The sequence below is a fragment of the Mya arenaria genome, chromosome 5 (genome assembly GCF_026914265.1).
Source record: "Mya arenaria isolate MELC-2E11 chromosome 5, ASM2691426v1".
In the NCBI taxonomy this organism is placed as follows: Eukaryota; Metazoa; Mollusca; class Bivalvia; order Myida; family Myidae; genus Mya; species Mya arenaria.
Genome location: NC_069126.1, coordinates 69,269,241 through 69,288,240, shown reverse-complemented (window position 1 = coordinate 69,288,240; position 19,000 = coordinate 69,269,241). Strand labels below are relative to the sequence as shown.

At 34.1% G+C, this 19,000-nt stretch overlaps 2 protein-coding genes and 1 long non-coding RNA gene across 3 annotated transcripts; all 3 read right to left on the bottom strand.

The window, feature by feature from the left end:
* Nucleotides 1-828: 828 nt before the first annotated feature.
* LOC128234125 (uncharacterized) lies at nt 829-1,987 on the bottom strand. Its single transcript, XR_008260879.1, has 3 exons — nt 1,914-1,987; nt 1,305-1,472; nt 829-903 (listed from the first exon to the last, which is right to left on the bottom strand). It is a non-coding gene; the product is annotated as an uncharacterized LOC128234125 (long non-coding RNA).
* A 484-nt stretch (nt 1,988-2,471) lies between these two features.
* LOC128233959 (N-lysine methyltransferase KMT5A-A-like) lies at nt 2,472-18,768 on the bottom strand. The gene is made up of 6 exons (XM_052947861.1): nt 18,481-18,768; nt 14,103-14,132; nt 12,031-12,124; nt 11,428-11,569; nt 10,505-10,709; nt 2,472-2,561 (listed from the first exon to the last, which is right to left on the bottom strand). The coding sequence occupies exons 1-6, from the start codon at nt 18,607-18,609 to the stop codon at nt 2,478-2,480; spliced, it is 684 nt and encodes a 227-aa protein (XP_052803821.1). The 5' UTR covers nt 18,610-18,768; the 3' UTR covers nt 2,472-2,477.
* Nucleotides 5,832-9,288, bottom strand: LOC128233958 (uncharacterized). Its single transcript, XM_052947860.1, has 6 exons — nt 8,579-9,288; nt 7,703-7,764; nt 7,481-7,516; nt 7,118-7,209; nt 6,605-6,804; nt 5,832-5,939 (listed from the first exon to the last, which is right to left on the bottom strand). Exons 1-5 carry the CDS (start codon nt 9,087-9,089, stop codon nt 6,606-6,608), a joined length of 900 nt encoding a protein of 299 aa, XP_052803820.1. The 5' UTR covers nt 9,090-9,288; the 3' UTR covers nt 5,832-5,939; nt 6,605.
* Nucleotides 18,769-19,000: the final 232 nt, after the last annotated feature.

Sequence of the window (19,000 nt, the reverse complement as noted above, 5' to 3'; positions counted from 1 at the left end):
GGTCGTTCAAATGTTTAAATTAATTGTCAAAATTTGTTTAAATTATTACACATAGTCATCACATCAAAAGACAGTCTTTAATTACTGATATTCTATCATAATTTTAATCACACACCCATTGACATCCAAATGGACACTTTGATTCCAATCACTTTGCAACCGTTGTGAAAACTACATTCCAAGACTACTTCTTCAACAACAAGAGCAAATCTATATAAAAATCAACAAAAATCAGGCACCAATTTAGCAAAATAAGTGTACCTATTTCAGTTCCTGGTTAAGCATCAGGTGAATCCACATCATTAGTATCCATATCATCATCAGCATCATCAGTATCATCAGCCACATCATCAGTATCATCATGGCACTGTCCAGCTGCAATGCAAATAAACATCACATCACTGAAAAGTGACAGAAGCATTAAATGCAGAACAAGACTATACATTACAATGGAAGAAAAAATATTAAATACACTGCAGTGTGAATGACCTCCAATTGAGGACAATCTAGCACAAACACCTCCAATTGAGGACAAGTTGTTACCATTGGACAAAACATGATACTGTTCATTAAATCCCTAGTATCAAATTCCTTTTACACTTGGCACTTGCAACATTTTTGTTTCACAAGACTGGAGGCCAGTCTACTGAAAGTTTTTTTATAGCACACCCACTGACAACCAATATGAATTCACTTTGCAACTTGTAGTTAAGAAAAAAATATATTCCAAGGATTATCGTGTAACAAAAGTTCATTGCAATTTGACTCAAATATCAGGAACCCATTCATCTCACATTACAAGAAAGATAAGTGTACCTAATTCAGTCCCTGGTTGTTTATCGGGTGCATCCACATCATCAGTATCATCAGCCACATCATCAGTATCATCATGGCACTGTTCAGCTGCAATGCAAATAAACATCACATCACTGAAAAGTGACAGAAGCATTAAATGCAGAACAAGACTATACATTACAATGGAAGAAAAAATATTGAATACACTGCAGTGTGAATGACCTCTAATTGAGGACAGTCTTGCACAAACACCTCCAATTGAGGACAAGTTGTTACCATTGTACAAAACATAAAAGCCTTTCTTTAATACTTCTAGTATCAAATTTCTTTTACGCTTGGCAATTCCAGCAGTTTTGTCCCTCAAGACTGGAGGCCAGTCTATTGAAAGTTTTTTTTATAGAACACCCACTGACTACCAATATAAATTCACTTTGCAACTTGTAGTTAAGAAAAAATATATTACAAGGCTTATCATGTAACAAAAGTTAATTGCAATTTAACTAGAGTACCTAATTCAGTCCCTGGTTGTTTATCAGGTGCATCCACATCATCATCAACATCATCAGTATCATCAGCCACATTATCAGCATCATCAGCCACATTATCAGCATCATCAGTCACATCATCAGTACCCATATCATCATCAGCATCATCAGTATCATCATGGCACTGTCCAGCTGCAATGCAAATAAACATCACATCACTGAAAAGTGACAGAATCATTCAATGCAGAACAAAACTATACATTACAATGGAAGAAAAAATATTGAATACACTGCAGTGTGAATGACCTCCAATGAGGACAATCTAGCACAAACACCTCCAATTGAGGACAAGTTGTTACCATTGGACAAAACATGATACTGTTCTTTAAATCCCTAGTATCAAAGTTATTTTACACTTGGCACTTGCAACATTTTTGTCTCACACAAGACTGGAGGCCAGTCTATTGAAAGTTTTTTATAGCACACCCATTGACAACCAATATGAATTCACTTTGCAACTTGTAGTTAAGAAAAAAATATATTCCAAGGTTTATCGTGTAACAAAAGTTCATTGCAATTTGACTCAAATATCAGGAACCCATTCATCTCACATTACAAGAAAGATAAGTGTACCTAATTCAGTCCCTGGTTGTTTATCTGGTGCATCCACATCATCAGTATCATCAGCCACATCATCAGTATCATCATGGCACTGTTCAGCTGCAATGAAAATAAACATCACATCACTGAAAAGAGACAGAAGCATTAAATGCAGAACAAGACTATACATTACAATGGAAGAAAAAATATTGAATACACTGCAGTGTGAATGACCTCCAATTGAGGACAATCTAGCACAAACACCTCCAATTGAGGACAAGTTGTTACCATTGGACAAAACATAAAAGCGTTTCTTTAATACTTCTAGTATCAAATTTCTTTTACGCTTGGCACTTTCACTATTTGAGTCTCATAAGACTGGAGACCAGTCTTCTGAAAGTTTTTAATAGCACACCCACTGACCACCAATATTACAATCACCTTGATCACAAGTTTTGATCCTATAAGGTTGGATTTATAACTCAAGACTAATAATGTAACAATGACAATTACAAACATTATTTATAACTTACCATCAAGCAGCCATGTATCTGAAAGAACAACTCAAATCCAGTTCATAAAAGCAATAACGTATACCTATCTCTGTTTTGGCTTTTTCAACATCAAAAGGATCATCATCATCATCATCAGAACCATCTGTATTGTCATTGTACTGAGCAGCTACAATGTAATGTAAAATGCATTTTAAAGAGTAGGTGAAATTTCAAGTTAAAATAATGATTTTTCAGAAAGGAAGAGTTTAACCTCAAAATAAGATTTATTATAGTTTTGTCAATGCAACATTGTGGAGACTACATCTTATGGAAATGGAAATCGCAGCCTATTTTATATCACAACTTAACATACCTAACATGTGCAACAATAAACTATTGAAAGAGAACAACTTCAAACAACGGTGTCTCAGAGTGAACACAAATGCTCAACTGTTTTTTCAACAGAAAACAGGGCATAACTTTACAGTTTCAAAACAAGAATTATGTTCCTTGCAATAAGTTGACAGTCTTTATAAATCTGTGTTAAAAATTGTGCATGTATCTGGTAGAAAAAGTTCAGCTATGGCCAAAGTTTTTGCAAGAATTTCACATCATTAAAGGAACATATCACACAATTTACGATAATTATATGCGAGTGTATTTTCTCTGGCATAACACTTCATTTGAAAACCTTGTTTTTTTTAGTTATTGCCAGAGTTCATTTTTTTTCATGAGCACCACATGGTCGCACCTGATGATGCCAAGGATTAGCTAGATTATGATTTCCCAAAAAAGAAGAACAACTTACAATGACTTATAACTAGGGATGGAAGCGAATATCTGAGTATCCGGATATCACGCAAGTATTCGGATACCAAAATGGGTATTCAAATATACGTTAAGAATTAAAATTTCAATGAAATAGCTTAGCAGAGACATAGCAATTGTTATAAAACTTTTCAGATGAAATATTTCAGGTGATCAACAGTGTCTGTCGCGAAGCAGGTATGTGTCACAAATTATCTGCTAATTGGGTGTTTGCACAAGGCATGATATTGTGTCCTTGTGCAGCACCCTGTGAAGTTCTATGACCTTGTTTACAATGGCCCGATTGTTCAGAAAGTCGCTAAATAGTTAACGACGAAAATCGTTGTTAAATTTAGCGATAAACAGATAGCGATCGTTAGGATATTCGCTAATTTGTTTTCGATTGTTCAGAAGTTTTTAGCAATAGCGATCGTCAACATTTTCGTTAAACTAACAACAAATTTAAATCACCTCTTACCCTGATATCAAAAATTTAGGGACGGTTAACGACGACAAACAAAATGGCCGCAATAATTGGTGCTCAGAATGTAAACATCAGGAAAAAACGTGTTTATCGGCCAAATTTTGTATATAAAACTCTCACAGACAAGGAACTGCGTGCAAAGTACAGATTTGGTAAGGAAGGGTTGCAATTTATAACTGCCCAGCTTGAAGAAAGGCTCCGTAGACCTACCGGTAAAGGTTGTGCCATGGATCCCGCAGAGCAGGTAAATATTTATACCATTTTTTTTTCATTTTGGGTAAAAATTTCAATTAATCAGAGGAATTATAATTGGACTTATGTGTATATATATATACCTTTCAATCATTAATATTAACATGGACCTTTAATCAGTTAAAAGACCCGTGATATTAATTGTTAATTTTATACTTATGCCAGAATGACAAAGCAAAATTTACCTTCCACTGTTGAAATTGAATAGTAGGTTTGTGTCATCTACAGGTAGATACAAGTTATCTACGATAAGATTCAAACAATGATTAATTAATGCATTGAATCAAATCGTAAAGTACCTTATGTGTCTTGCAATTTGAGTGTAATCCACAAATGTATACACGGTTTTCCTGGTGTTTTTATTTCTGTATCCAATTTTATGATAGCATTGATTTATTTTTTTTATTGCTAAACCGGTTTCGTAGTGTTTAAGAGAGGCCCGTCTTCAAATATTCTCAATACAAAAATCGGTGGAAAACAGAATCTCAAGAAATGAACAAAAAGTAAAGCTAAGGAGCGTTATAATTATTTAAATAATAGTACAGTTAGTAATATTGAGAACTGTATAATAAATTCGTAGAAAACATAAATGTATTATCAATGAAACAAAAACTTACGTGAAAACATACGTATGTTTTCTTACCCTCAGGTTTGCATTGCTCTACGTTATTATGCCACTGGGGCATTTTTCGATGTGGTAGGGGACACCATGGGGCGCGACAAGGCGACAGTTTGTCGCGTGGTAAAACATGTAACAGAAGGTCTTGTAGAGATGAAAGATCGCTTTATACGTTGGCCGACTAGAATGGACACCCGTCGCAACATTATGGCAGGGTTTGCGGATGTAGCTGGGATTCCAAATGTGATTGGTGCGAAATCATCCATATGTATTAAAAAATATAAAAATTATGAGTGTAACCAACATCACATTATCACTGATACGTTCATATGTTGCATTAATTTTGGTTCAATTCATTCATTTTTTTTTAAAGCTGTTGTTAAATTTATCATTAATCTTAAAAACAAATATTTGTAGATGGATTAAAGAATTTCCATTCCGTTTCATAGTGATCAATTTATATTAATTATGCTCATTTGTAATAAAATGTGTTTCGACAACAGGCGCCATTGATGGATCACATGTTGAAATTACGAAGCCAGGCCCAACAGAAGAAAGGCCGTTCATTAACAGGAAGGGAAGGGCATCCATAAATGTAATGGCAGTTTGTGATAATAAAGGTACATAATATTGCAATACATTATTCAGGTGAATCCTGTTTTAATTGTTCACGTATGTGTTTATCATAAACTATCGTGTGTATTGCATATTAACTGAGTATTCCGCCCGATTTTGAAAAGTAAAAGTCTGAATCTGAATTTTCGCCTATTGGAAAGGATTAATATCATTTAGTGATTTGGTCAGAAGGACACTGACCTCAAAATCATGTTTTGTGTATTAACATCAGTATTTGAATTTATATTTGAAGATGTAGGATGAGCTGGGTCTTATGTTTATCAAGGTGAAATCCTTTTTTAAAAGATAACAATTAACTTGGTCATTTGACCTTATGATCCCATAATCAATCGTCTGTTGATAAATGTCAGTGAATTAACCTTATTTTCAGGAAGATTTACTTTCATAAACGCAGAATGGCCGGGCTCTGCGCATGACAGTTTTGTTTTTCGAGCGTCTTCGCTACAGGACTTTCTGGAGGAAAATATTCATACACTTGAAGATGGTGTTCTACTTGCTGACAGCGGGTAGGTCCACATTAAAACTTTTGGGCAACACACAATATACACAAACATTTGAAAGATAAAAAAAAATTGAATCTAATTATTATTACAACAGTATATCACACTGTTATAATGTATATTTCAAACCTTTGAATTCAATATGTTTATCACATGAGATCAATTAAAACATTATTAATACTCAGAATGAATAGTGTCATCTTTTTAACACAGTATTATTTTCAGAACTGATGATCTCCCCCTGTTTCTTATCTGCTATGGTCCAATCTGAAACAACAAATTATAACATTATTAACAGCCACAAGATTAAAGTATTTCTCTCTCTTGTCTTTTTTAAGATATGCTTGTTCGCGTTACATGTTGACGCCGTACAGAGTCTCTGATACACCGGTGAAAACCAGATTCAACAGAGCCCACTGCCGTTCGAGGGTTGTTATAGAAAGAACATTTGGTAGATGGAAGAGAAGATTCTCCTTCATGTGCAAGAAGGTCTGTTTGATAGATTAATTTAGGTTATGTAATAATGCTATATATCTTAAAAAAAGGATATAAAAAAGGATATATATATAAGCTCGAAGCTTTGCCTATATTTGTTAAGTTATTCAATTTGTTTTATATACTATACTCTAGGTAAGGAAGACACCCGCTCAAGCATGTAGAGAGATTGTCGCTTGCGCAGTATTGCATAACATTGCCATGTTGTTTGGTGAACCTGACGTTGATGACGGCGATGTGGATGAACTTCCACTTATACCCTATGTTGGTGGTGAAAATGGATTTGCCATCCGTGACCATATTGCGCAGGCCTATTTTGGATAGGAACATTTCCTATTGGAAGGAAGCATGCAGCTGGTGCTATGTTGTTGTTTTGATGTAACAAAGTAAAGTTTATGTTACGTGTTCTATGCATTTCTGTTAACTGATCCACTTACCCTATTCGTCACAAACTAATGGAATTATGTCCATGTCATCCTTCCCCTTCAACTCTATTTGCAAAGCTTTAAACAGCTTCCTTTTCTCCCTAGACGTTGCGATCTTTTCCCTCAAAAGCTCCATCTCCAGCTCAACTTTTTTATTTTGTCCTTCGAACCATTCCAGTTGAGCTGTCTGCACCTTTTCCTGCAGAGATGTTCTGCAAGGATAACATGTTAATGAAAAAAAACATTAATTAAAATTTAAAATTATTGTATCTAATAACTAAATAAAACAACATTTGCAGCGTTGCCCATCTATTGCTTATTCAGCTTGTATTTGAAACCAAGGTTATTGAGGGTAGTATCATCTTCATATCTAGACGAAAACATTCAATGCGATAAATTCAATATTATTATGTCTATTCACGTCTTGTTGCATAAATATACAGCTACATATTTCATTCCAGAGTTCAAATAAGTTAGTATTCCATTTTAAAGTTAACAATTCCTTATATGTATAAAATTGCTTACTTCATTTTTTTCACTTGCTGATTACTCGAGGATTGCATTCTACTTTGGAATTCCTTGCCGGTGGACTGGCTTCCTCTGTCTAATTCTATCGTCTGATATGAGAAAGCAAATTAAGATATAGAATTAATACACATTGGATAGAATTATTGTTTTGTTTTACAAGTCATGATTTTGGCTTCGTATGTGTGTACCTTACTTTCAATGTAATAAAATATATATCTTGCAGCTGAGTTTGACAGTAAGTTATAACCCTAAATAACACCCATTTAATTATATATTTTATTTCAGAATTTGTTTCCTCCTTCAGCCTCTAAATCCATTAACATTTTTAATACAGCCTAGAAAATAATTTTAATTTCTTACGTCCAAATCGAACACTGCACGTCTCTCTGCTTCTGACTGTAAATGTATAAAGCATACATCGAAGTGTACTATTTAAGAATAGGGTGTGATTACATGTTCACTCTTTAATGATCAATTGTTGATATATATTTCAATTTTAATTGCTAAAAATTAAGGTATTTAATTCATAAATGTATACATTATATCAACATGATAATTTACAATTGAATAAAATAAACATACATCTGATTCTGGTATGACTTGAATAACCACATCACCATTTGGCAGCTCATCGACCTTTAATTCTGAAAATATATGTTATGTTTATTTTTTAAAGTTACATCGATGATAGATGAAACAAAGTTAAATTGAAAGGATAAAATAAAATCCATTGCATCTAATGTGCTGTATCGAAGCAGTTCAATACTAATAACCGTCTCAAAATTTGGATTTTATTTATACAATGGGTTATGGTGACCCATGTCAGGGCCTCAAATATCAAGGGAAGGCACTGTCATGAAATATAGAATTGCTTGATTATAATTTTAAATAAATAAATTAATAGATCTAAACAAAATGATATAAATGCTTGCAAAAGATACATTTAACATGTATCACATTTATTTGTTTACAACTGTTTGTGATTTAATGATTATTTCATCGTGTTAAAAGTTTGTGACATTCGAATTTTAATAACATAAACCGGTTAAACCATTCTACAATCAAGTGGCACATGAAACATGACAGAAGTTGGCAAGCACTGGAAGAAAAAATCGCTTTACTGGATAATATTTGAAGCTGCGACACGTAGCATGTATTTGCAAAGGTATGAACTTATGTCATGGACAATTGACTATGGTAAATTATCATGACATCTTTTCATTATTCAAGGATTTGTCATATTCACACTCCACATGGAAACAAAATGGAGGTAGGAATTCCATTTTCTATTTTTAGAACATGTCGAGTTCATTTGTGTATCTTTTTAGCAGACGGAAATATTTTAATAAGCATTTGATAGTGTAGAAATATATCTGTAAATAAACATGATACTTAATGAATTAAGTAGTACTTGATTATTAAATCTATAAATAAACAATGAATTAAGAAGTCTTATACCCTTCTCTGCTGCAATTGTGGTTTCTAGCCCACCAGGAATCCCACTGAAGCCTGGGTCTGCCTTATTGATGTTAATAAGGCGGAGCACCTCCTCGGGCGGTTTTTCAGATGGTGGTCCACCCCCTGTTCCCTTCAAATGCTTTCTTTGTTGCATTTCTGTTGACTTTGCAACCCGGTTCAAGTTGTGAAATTTGTTTCTCACATCTTTTCCTGTTCTTATCCCAACTCCAGCAAGTGAAACAGCACTTCCAATACAATCCCACATCTTTTGTTTCGCATCTTGTGATACCTTTGCGTTATTTAATTTGTCCTTTACTTTTTCATATTCAGTTATGAGAATTTCCCTCTCATATGCACTAAAGTTGCAACCTCTTTTCTTATTTTTTTCTGACAATGACAAAGTGTTGTCTGCTTGGGCAGCCATTATGTTTTTTTCAATGCATTGTGGGTAATACTTTATGCATTTAAATGCATTGTGGGAAAAAGCAAATGCATTATGGGTCAACCCCATTATACATTTGTCGCTTAAAATTTAGCGATATCGCTAAACTTCCTAGCGATATCGTTAAATAGTTTAACGATTATTAGTTAGCGATAGCGATAACAATAGTCTGAACAATCGGAATTTTAACAATTTGTTAGCAAGCGATACATAAAAAATGTAGCGATTGTTAATTTGACGATTCGCTAACTTTTAGCGACTTTCTGAACAATCGGGCCACAAGTGTTTTTTTATGATTTCAGATGTGCTTAATTGACACTTATTGGCACTAGTTGATATCAAACAGATTGATCATAAATCTGTAGGAATTGATCGTCCAATCACAAGATAAGGGTCGTGCAATCAAAGCTATTAATGACTTATCATATTTTTGATGAATATGCATAAAGAAATTATTGCTTTCTGAACAATAAATACAAAAACAAATTTGTTTATCTTTTCACTTTTCACTCAAATACTTATTTCATATTTTTCATACCATATGTTAACATGTTTAGTTTATTGATAAATAAAAAAAGTACATGCATGTAAATAAAGAAAAATCAGATCGTCTTTTTGTCTTCTTATCTTTTCCGCAATTATATCCTTCATTACAAAACACCGCAGAAATTGTAGGTATTGCATTAAATCAAACAATGTAATGAAATAAAATTTCTTTCGACTATCAAATAATAAAGTTATTTAACATGAAACCTGCTGATAAATAACAAACTCGAAAGCATGTGGCAGTAACCAAGCAACCACCTCGGCCGAAGTGACTATCAAATTCGCGAGGTGTTTATGTGGTATTCATCGTGAGTTTTATGACGTAAAATGAGTTGTTTAGCTTTGATTATAACATTATAAATTATTAAGACTGAGAAAGAATGAATGAAAAAGTGAAATTGCCATATGACGAATTATAAATTAAGTGGACAATTATGTCAAATAACAGAAGGTGGGTGACATATAATAGGCAATTTACTTATTATGAAAACAATTTGATACGAGTATCCAGATAGTATTCGAATACTTGATACGAATATCCGGATACCGGTTTGGTATCCGGTTTCCATCCCCACCTACTTATAACTGAACTTACATTTAGATACCACATTCTGCTGCAGGTAAAACCACAGAGCATATTTATTTATAACTTATATACATATAAAGCAAGACTTGTTCTGCTATGTTAAGTTTTTATTCAATAAGCCCATGTTTAAGTTATATAAAAACTAGATTTTACCCAGACCAATATCAATTTTTCCTTATTCAACAAGCAGGCATTTCTATTTATGTTAACAGCGCAAGGAGTTTCTGAAGTTCAAAAGGCACTGACCGCAGATACAAGCTTTTAAATTTTAATTGGAAACAAAACATTAAAGAAAAAAAAGCATTTGTATTTTATAGCAAAGAATGACTCCTTGTTTTAAATGAAAATTTACCTGGTTCCTCCAAAACAGGTTACCACTATCGTCTCCGTAGTCGTAACGGATCTCATCCCCTATATGTATGGTTTTACTGGCAAAAAGACATATATGGGGAACACCTTCAAAAAACAACAGCTTCTGTTTGCTGTTACAGCCAATGGTATTTTCTTTTGCATCGTTGACAAATCTCCCCAACCTGTCTGTCTGAAAGGCATCAATCCTAAAAAAGCAAAGAATGTATTAGTATACCATTGGTTAACATCTTATGCAGACAGTGCTTGCCACATCACAAAGGTATGTATGTCGTATAAAACAACAAACATTGGATGATATGCTGGCGCCTAAAAATAACTTTCTGCCCAAGTTATGTCCTATACAAGTAAAAAGGGTGAGCACAAATTCAGTGCTGCCTTTCAAGTGATTTTGTGGCCAAAATCTAGACCCATTCCCAACTTCAAATGATGTATTTTCCCACAATTCTTTGTCAAAATTTTCCTTAAGGATGTCCAATTTATAAAAAGAACATATGATGAAAATCAGACAAAATTGGCCATGACAAAAAAATTGTCTGCAATTCAATAATGAGTTATGCCTACATCAGAATATATGTGAATGAAAATTATTATACAGCACAACATTTCACTTACATTCATTTCTATTATGAATGAGCTTTTGAAGTTTTTTTAATTATGGCTCTATGTTAAAAAAATTGCACACGGACAACTAGGGAATCACAGGAACCAGCCGTTTTTCTTTAAAAGGAAGACTTAAAACTCAATGTATTGACATCTAGATGAACTATCGCCACTTGTTGACAACTTTAAGTTTTGTTATCAACTGAAAGCTATCTGACTATTAGTATTTTTGTGTGCTATTATGATGACCTATCATTACAAAACTTTTTCTTTGAAATGACAGCCTATCATTCTTATAATTACCATATGTATTTTCCCGCATATTTGAATCCAAACAGGTAATTGTGGTTTGTCCTGTCAGCTTCTTCAGGAGTACAGTGTGTGCCACAATACTCGAGCAAAAAGTCGCCCTTCTCAAATGGTTTTGTTGCAAACACTCCAAAACCTTTCAAATAAGCAGTAAATATTTAGAATCAATTTTCACATTTACAATGTAGTATACCAAAGAACCCTGATATTTCATAAAATGGAACAAAGGTGTCATTTAAATAAAATACTGATTTTCCTGAGATAATTAATATATATATTATCCGGTCCCTTCTCAAAAAAATAATACGCTTTTTACCAAAGTACACTTAAAACGCAGTTGAAGGTGCGTTTTATCTGCATCTTTTATAATAAGCGCATTTTTTCTGCATCTTTTATATAAGTAAGTGTATTTCTTTCTGCATCTTTTACAAATAAAGCATATTTTTCTGCATCTTTTGCTATACGGAAGTGCACTTTTGTGTGTTTTAAGAGTATTTTTTACGCAATAAGTGCATCTTTTTCGTTGAAGTGAATTTTCCTACATCATAAACTGCATTAAAAGCGTATATTTTGCCTGGAAAGATAAAATACACATACCAATATTCTCGGAAACAAAATGCCTTTCTAAACCCTCCTGATCAGTTGCTTTCCCACACCATTTTCGGGCTGACTGAACTGGAGACAGTCTTGGCTGTAATATACATGTAGAATATTGTGAAGGCTGTAAAATATATAAACACAGACAAAAACAACCGCACTGTGGAGTGACAACATCCCCTGATCTGGTTTTTCAAGGCGAAAAAAAAAGCCATCAATAACTCAATAATATAATAACCAATGCAATACATGTGCATATTGTTATATGATTTTTACTCTAAATTAAGTTCTAAGCACGACTATTGATTTTAAAAAGAAATCTACCAATAGCAATCTTATGTTTATCGGCTTATTTTGAAATAGTGCAAACACACAAAAGTTACGTTCTTGTATTAATGGTGGAATTATTATGATTAATAATTTTGTGAGTTAATAATTAATACACAGAAACATTACTTAACAAGAGCTGTCACAGAGATACTTAACAAGAGCTGTCACAGAGACAGCCACTTTTCGGTGTATGGATTGAAAAGTCTTGGTGAAACATGCATGGTTCACTGTTAAATTAGATTTCAATGCAAAACATGATGTGCTGAGAAATTTACATAAATTTAATTTGAAAACATTTGTGGTACGCAAACTTTAACGTAAATTCTAAGTCGTAAAAGGGGCATAATTTTGTCAAAATGTGTGATAGAGTCATCCCCTCCTTTGTACAGGTTTGGGGCATGATGGTGAACAAGCGTGCTAAGTTTCAAAGCCAGATGTCAATGGACTTTGAAAATATTTGAGGTGGTACCCAAACCTTAACATAAATTCTAAGTAGAAAAAGGGGCATACTTTTGTAAAAATGCTTGATAGAGTCATCCCCTCCTGTTTTCAGCTTTGGGGCATGATGGTGAACAAGCGTGCTAAGTTTCAAAGCCAGATGTCAATGGACTTTGAAAATATTTGAGGTTGTACGCAAACTTTTAACATAAATTCTAAGTAAAAAAAAGGGGCATAATTTTGTTAAAATGCTTGATAAAGTTACCTCCTCCTGTGTACAGGTTTGGTGCATGATGGTGAACAAGTGTGCAAAGTTTCAAAGCCATATGTCAATGGACATTGAAAATATATGAGGTGGTAAGCAAACTTTAACATAAATTCTAAGTAATAAAAGGGGCATAATTTTGTTAAAATGCTTGATAAAGTTACCTCCTCCTGTGTACAGGTTTGGTGCATGATGGTGAACAAGTGTGCAAAGTTTCAAAGCCATATGTCAATGGACTTTGAAAATATATGAGGTGGTACCCAAACTTTAATATAAATTCTAAGTAAAAAAGGGGCATAATTTTGTTAAAATGCTTGATAAAGTTACCTCCTCCTGTGTACAGGTTGGGGGCATGATGGTGAACAAATGTGCAAAGTTTCAAAGCCATATGTCAATGGACTTTGAAAATATTTGAGGTGGTAAGCAAACTTTAACATAAATTCTAAGTAAAAAAAGGGGCATAATTTTGTTAAAATGCTTGATAAAGTTACCTCCTCCTGTGTACAGGTTTGGTGCATGATGGTGAACAAGTGTGCAAAGTTTCAAAGCCATATGTCAATGGACTTTGAAAATATATGAGGTGGTACCCAAACTTTAACATAAATTCTAAGTAAAAAAGGGGCATAATTTTGTTAAAATGCTTGATAAAGTTACCTCCTCCTGTGTACAGGTTGGGGGCATGATGGTGAACAAATGTGCAAAGTTTCAAAGCCATATGTCAATGGACTTTGAAAATATTTGAGGTGGTAAGCAAACTTGAACGTAAATTCTAAGTCAAAAAAGGGGCATAATTCTGTCAAAATGTGTGATGGAGTTACCTCCTCCTGTGTACAGGTTGAAAGCATGATGGTGAATAAGTGTGCAAAGTTTCAAAGCCATATGTCAATGGACTTTGAAAATATTTGAGGTGGTACAAAGACTCCTACAAAAACTTCAACATAAGTGGTTACGCAGACGCTCGGGTGACTAGGATAGCTCTCCTTATTCTTCGAATAGTCGAGCTAACAAATAAGGCTTAAAATACTTATACTGGTCTAACCTTTCTAGTCACTCCAAGAGCTTCTTCTACCTGAAAATGTAAATTGTACTTGTGTTCAAAGAATGATTGAAGGATAAATAAATAAATAAATGAAGTTGTTTAATTATTTCCTGCGTTGTTTGACGTCCTAGTTATGACAAACAGTTACCATTAATTGTTGCGTCGTTCTATTTATAGAATGGGTGAAAAGGAATAACAGAAGTTTTTATAAATGAAATAAGTAATTTTTTAACAATTCTGTAATAAATGATAAAATATTGGATGTAAATATTAGTAATTATTTATGTGTTTGATGTCATTATCGCGGATATGAATGCAGTATGACTGGTAAAAGTACACTTGGAGTTTTCCACACACAATTTAAACCAACCCAACTGTGTTCATACCCCAATAATGACATCAACAAATTGATTATTTCCTTAATTATGATAGAAGTGTTGCTTTAACATCCTGATTTAGGTGCAAAGTAAAGTCCGGTTGATTATAAGAAGTTGGTTAAAAAAAAAAAAAAATCAAAATTGAGCACAGTTAGATAACCAAAAAATGATGGCATTAGGGAAATTATAATTGAGAGCATGCTAAACCACGCCCAGATAAATATTTATCACTGTTAAACCCAATGGAGAACCGGTCATTTGCTCGTCCTGGACAAACAAATGCATGTGTACCTGTATTCAAAAGATTTCATTAAAGATGCAATATTACTCCCAAATAAGATTTATCATATTTAATACAATTTTTTTAATTTACAAAAAAGAATTAATAAATGTCAAAAGCATGGTTCTTATGAAGAACACTGCATTTAATTTGAAAGAAAGGTGCAGAAAACACGGTATTTCTACCTTATGATAGTAGATCACAGTAAATATTTAAGCATTCAACAATCATAAAATATTATTTGCTTTTTACACCTATTAAATACACGGTTATAAAATTGTTACCAGTAATTAATATTTTCCATAAATGCATTATTTAGTAAATAGTTGAAGGTTTATTACTTAAAATTTATGTTTGTTATACATGCGTATGCATTGATTTTGAATGAGAGTTTCACTTTAATGATAAATCTCAAATACCAGTATGGCCCCAAAGCAACACATTTATAAAACATTGCTTGTAATTAATTATTTTGAAAGTGATAAAAAACTACTGATTCAAAACGAACAAGATACTACGTTTTTTCTATCAATTGCAGATATAATTGAAAAAGCTTTTTTACAAGATTATATTTATTTGTGGTGTTGTGAAAGTTGCTATCAGAGCTTCTTTCTGCAGGTACATGTACATGAAAAGTCTCACTCGGTCCAGCAATGGCAATTACTCTGGTTACGATCATCTGTGAATAACAGAACATGCCGAACAACATTGCTATGAACTATAAACTTTCAGAAAATGCAATTCTTTTGATGTTTCAATGACAGAAATTTTGTAAAGGGATTGTACACGACGTGACAGATTACATATGAAAACCAACCATATGAAACATTAATGATTAAACATACAATATAAAAGTAAGTAACTCAGCAATTCCATATTTTGTTGAATTGAAGTATATGGTTTATCACGGTACAGGACACAGGATTCTTATACTTGTCATATCTGTATAATGATATAAGGCTTAGTTATGAAACAAGAGCCGTCGTAAGATAGCGCGCTGGACTACGCCCCTTTGACTTGGAATACAATAACGATGTAATAATACCAAGTTTGGTATCTTTATGTCAAACCTAACTAAAATTATTCAATACATAAGGTGACTTTAATGCTGCCCTCCCACCAGCCCGCCCAAACAATGACACAAGTCATTCAAATAACTTGATTTCCCTTTATGAAAATGTGGTTAAGAATATACAAATATGCCTTTCAAAGGAAATTAAAACAAGAGCTGTCACAGTATGTGACGAATGCCCCCGAATGTGACATTGACCTATGAACAAGGTCAGTACATGAAAAGTTAAAGATCAAACAAATACATATATGGCAAGTTATTTTAAATTGCCTCTGAACATAAAAAATACCACCCATACTTGACAACCTACATTCTTATGTCCTTATATTCAGCATTCCATTGTGAATAAACACTAAGTGTATCTTTCACCTTAGAGGTAGGGACATGGGTCTTGCACGTGACACGTCGTCTTGGTATGTCGAACACATGTGGCAAGTTATTCTAAAATCTGTCCATACAAGAAAAAGTTACAGCCCGGACATAACAACCAATACTCTGTATCCTTATATGCAGCACTCTATTGTGAATAAACACCTAAGTGTGACCTTGACCTTAGAGGTAGGGACACGGTTCTTGCACGCGACACGTCGTCTTGGTATGTCGAACACATGTGACAAGTTATTCTAAAATCTGTCCATACAAGGGAAAGTTACAGCCCGGACACGACAACCTATACTCTATGTCCTTATATGCAGCATTCCATTCATTGTGAATAAACACTAAGTGTGACCTTAACCTAAGAGGTAGGGACATGGGTCTTGCACCCAACACATCGTCTTGGTATGTCAAACACATGTGGCAAGTTATTTTTTAATCAGTCCATACAAGGGAAAGTTACAGCCCGGACACGACAACCTATACTCTATGTCGTTATATGCAGCATTCCATTGTGAATAAACACAAAGAGTGACCTTGACCTAAGAAATAGGTACACGGGTCTTGCACCCGACACGTCGTCTTGATATGCCGAACCCATGTGGCAAGTTATTTTAAAATCTGTCCATACAAGGAAAAGTTACAGCCTGGACACGACAACCTATACTCTATGTTCTTATATGCAGCATTCCATTGTGAATAAACACCTAAGTGTGACCTTGACCTTAGAGGTAGGGACACGGTTCTTGCACGCGACACGTCGTCTTGGTATGTCGAACACATGTGGCAAGTTATTCTAAAATCTTTCCATACAAGGGAAAGTTTAACAGCCCGGACACGACAACCTATACTCTATGTCCTTATATGCAGCTTTCCATTGTGAATAAACACAAAGTGTGACCTTGACCTAAGAAATAGGGACACGGGTCTTGCACGCGACACGTCGTCTTGGTATGCTGAACACATGTGGCAAGTTATTTTAAAATCTGTCAATACAAGGAAAAGTTACAGCCCAGACACGACAATCTATACTCTATGTCCTATAATATGCAGCATTCCATTGTGAATAAACATCTAAGTGTGACCTTGACCTTAGAGGTAGGGTTCTTGCACGTGACACTTCGTCTTGGTATGTCGAACACATGTGGCAAGTTATATTAAAATCTGTCCATACAAGGGAAAGTTACAGCCCGGACACGACAACCTATACTCTATGTCCTTATATGCAGCTTTCCATTGTGAATAAACACAAAGTGTGATCTTGACCTAAGAGGTAGGCACACGAGTCTTGCACGCAACACGTCATCTTGGTATGCCGAACACATGTGGCAAGTGATTTTAAAATCTGTCCATACAAGGGAAAGTTACAGCCTGGACACGAGTTATTGAGCCGGACACACGGACGGATGGACGGTGCGATTTTAATACGCCCACCTTCAGGGGCATAAAAAAATAAAGGGCCATAATTTGTATTTAGGCTTAAAACGGAGGTATGTTTCTTGTTTTAAGATGGTCGTAAATAATTTTGAATTTAATTAAGTGCATTTAATGAACGGTATAGAAGGTTTTTTTATTAAAATCCCAACTTGCCCTTAACTTTTACTTGCCTAAAACTTTAACCTAAGTCAATCAGGGGCCATAACTTGTATTAAGGATATGGGGTTATGTACCTCATTGGGTGATTGTCCTGAACAATTGTGTGAAGTATTAAGTCAATTGAATGAAGGGTATAGAAGTTATTAAACAATATCCCAACCTGCCCTAAAACTTTAACCTAAGTTCCATAGTCAATCAGGGGCCATAATTTGTATAAAAGATAATATGGAGTTATCTAACCTCATTATGTGATGACTCTGAACATCTGTGTGAAGTATTAAGTCAATTGAATGGATGGTATTGGAGTTTTAAGTGAAAATCCCAACTTGCCCTTAAACTTTAACCTGCCCTAAAACTTTAACCTAAGTCAATCAGGGGCCATAACTTGTATTTAGGATAATATGGAGTTATGTACCTCATTGTGTGATGGCCCTGAACAACTGCGTGAAGTATTAAGTCAATTGAATGTAGGGTATTGGACTTATAAGTGAAAATCCCAACTTGCACTAAAACTTTTAACGGACGCCGACGTCGATGCTGGGGCGAGTAGTATAGCCCACCTATTCTTCGAATAGTCGAGCTAAAAAGCACCAACACAAACAATTTTGCAAGCACTTAACTTCTTCCATTTTGTAAGCAACAAAACTTATAAACTTATAAATTATAACAGTTACTTACTGCTCTCTTGCCTCTGGACAAGTAACCAGCCATTCTACAATAGAGGTGAACATTTTTAACAAATTTTAATAAGGGCAAGAATATTATTCCAGTTATTTTCCCAATAATTATCTTATATGACTGGAACATATACTTGCAAGTAAAGATGGATGTGATATCTGGGCTTTTACAAATCCAAACTACTGATACCAGGTACAGGATAGTTCTATTTCTAAGACTTAATATTGTATACTGAATCTCATGTTCAATTAATTATTGTATAGATCTATCAAACATCATAAGGCCTAAAAATATCTGTGTGAAGTTCTTCAACTGCTAGAAGGGTCAGAACAGCGTCTGTTGTTCTTGTTTTAAACAATAGTCATTGGCAATTCGTTTCTATTTTACAATAAATTGGTTACAATCATAAAGCATGAACTGATTAGATATCGGCTGTAATTGGGCAGCCGTTGTTATTTATGTGACTGTTTAACTGTTATATAACAATAAATCACTGTAAGCTGAATTTATTGTATTTCTA

Bases quoted from the DNA above. Each gene is read 5' to 3' on its own strand.
- LOC128233958 (XM_052947860.1), bottom strand. From the start codon at position 9,089: ATGGGGTTGACCCATAATGCATTTGCTTTTTCCCACAATGCATTTAAA. The intron at 7,765-8,578 runs GTATAAGACTTC...ATATATTTTCAG, and splicing joins CACAATTGCAGCAGAGAAGG to AATTAAAGGTCGATGAGCTG. The intron at 7,210-7,480 runs GTAAGAAATTAA...TTCTCATATCAG, and splicing joins GTGCAGTGTTCGATTTGGAC to ACGATAGAATTAGACAGAGG.
- LOC128233959 (XM_052947861.1), bottom strand. From the start codon at position 18,609: ATGTTCCAGTCATATAAGATAATTATTGGGAAAATAACTGGAATAATA. The intron at 14,133-18,480 runs GTAAGTAACTGT...TTACATTTTCAG, and splicing joins TGTCCAGAGGCAAGAGAGCA to GTAGAAGAAGCTCTTGGAGT. The intron at 2,562-10,504 runs GTAAATTTTCAT...ATTACATTGTAG, and splicing joins ACCTGTTTTGGAGGAACCAG to CTGCTCAGTACAATGACAAT.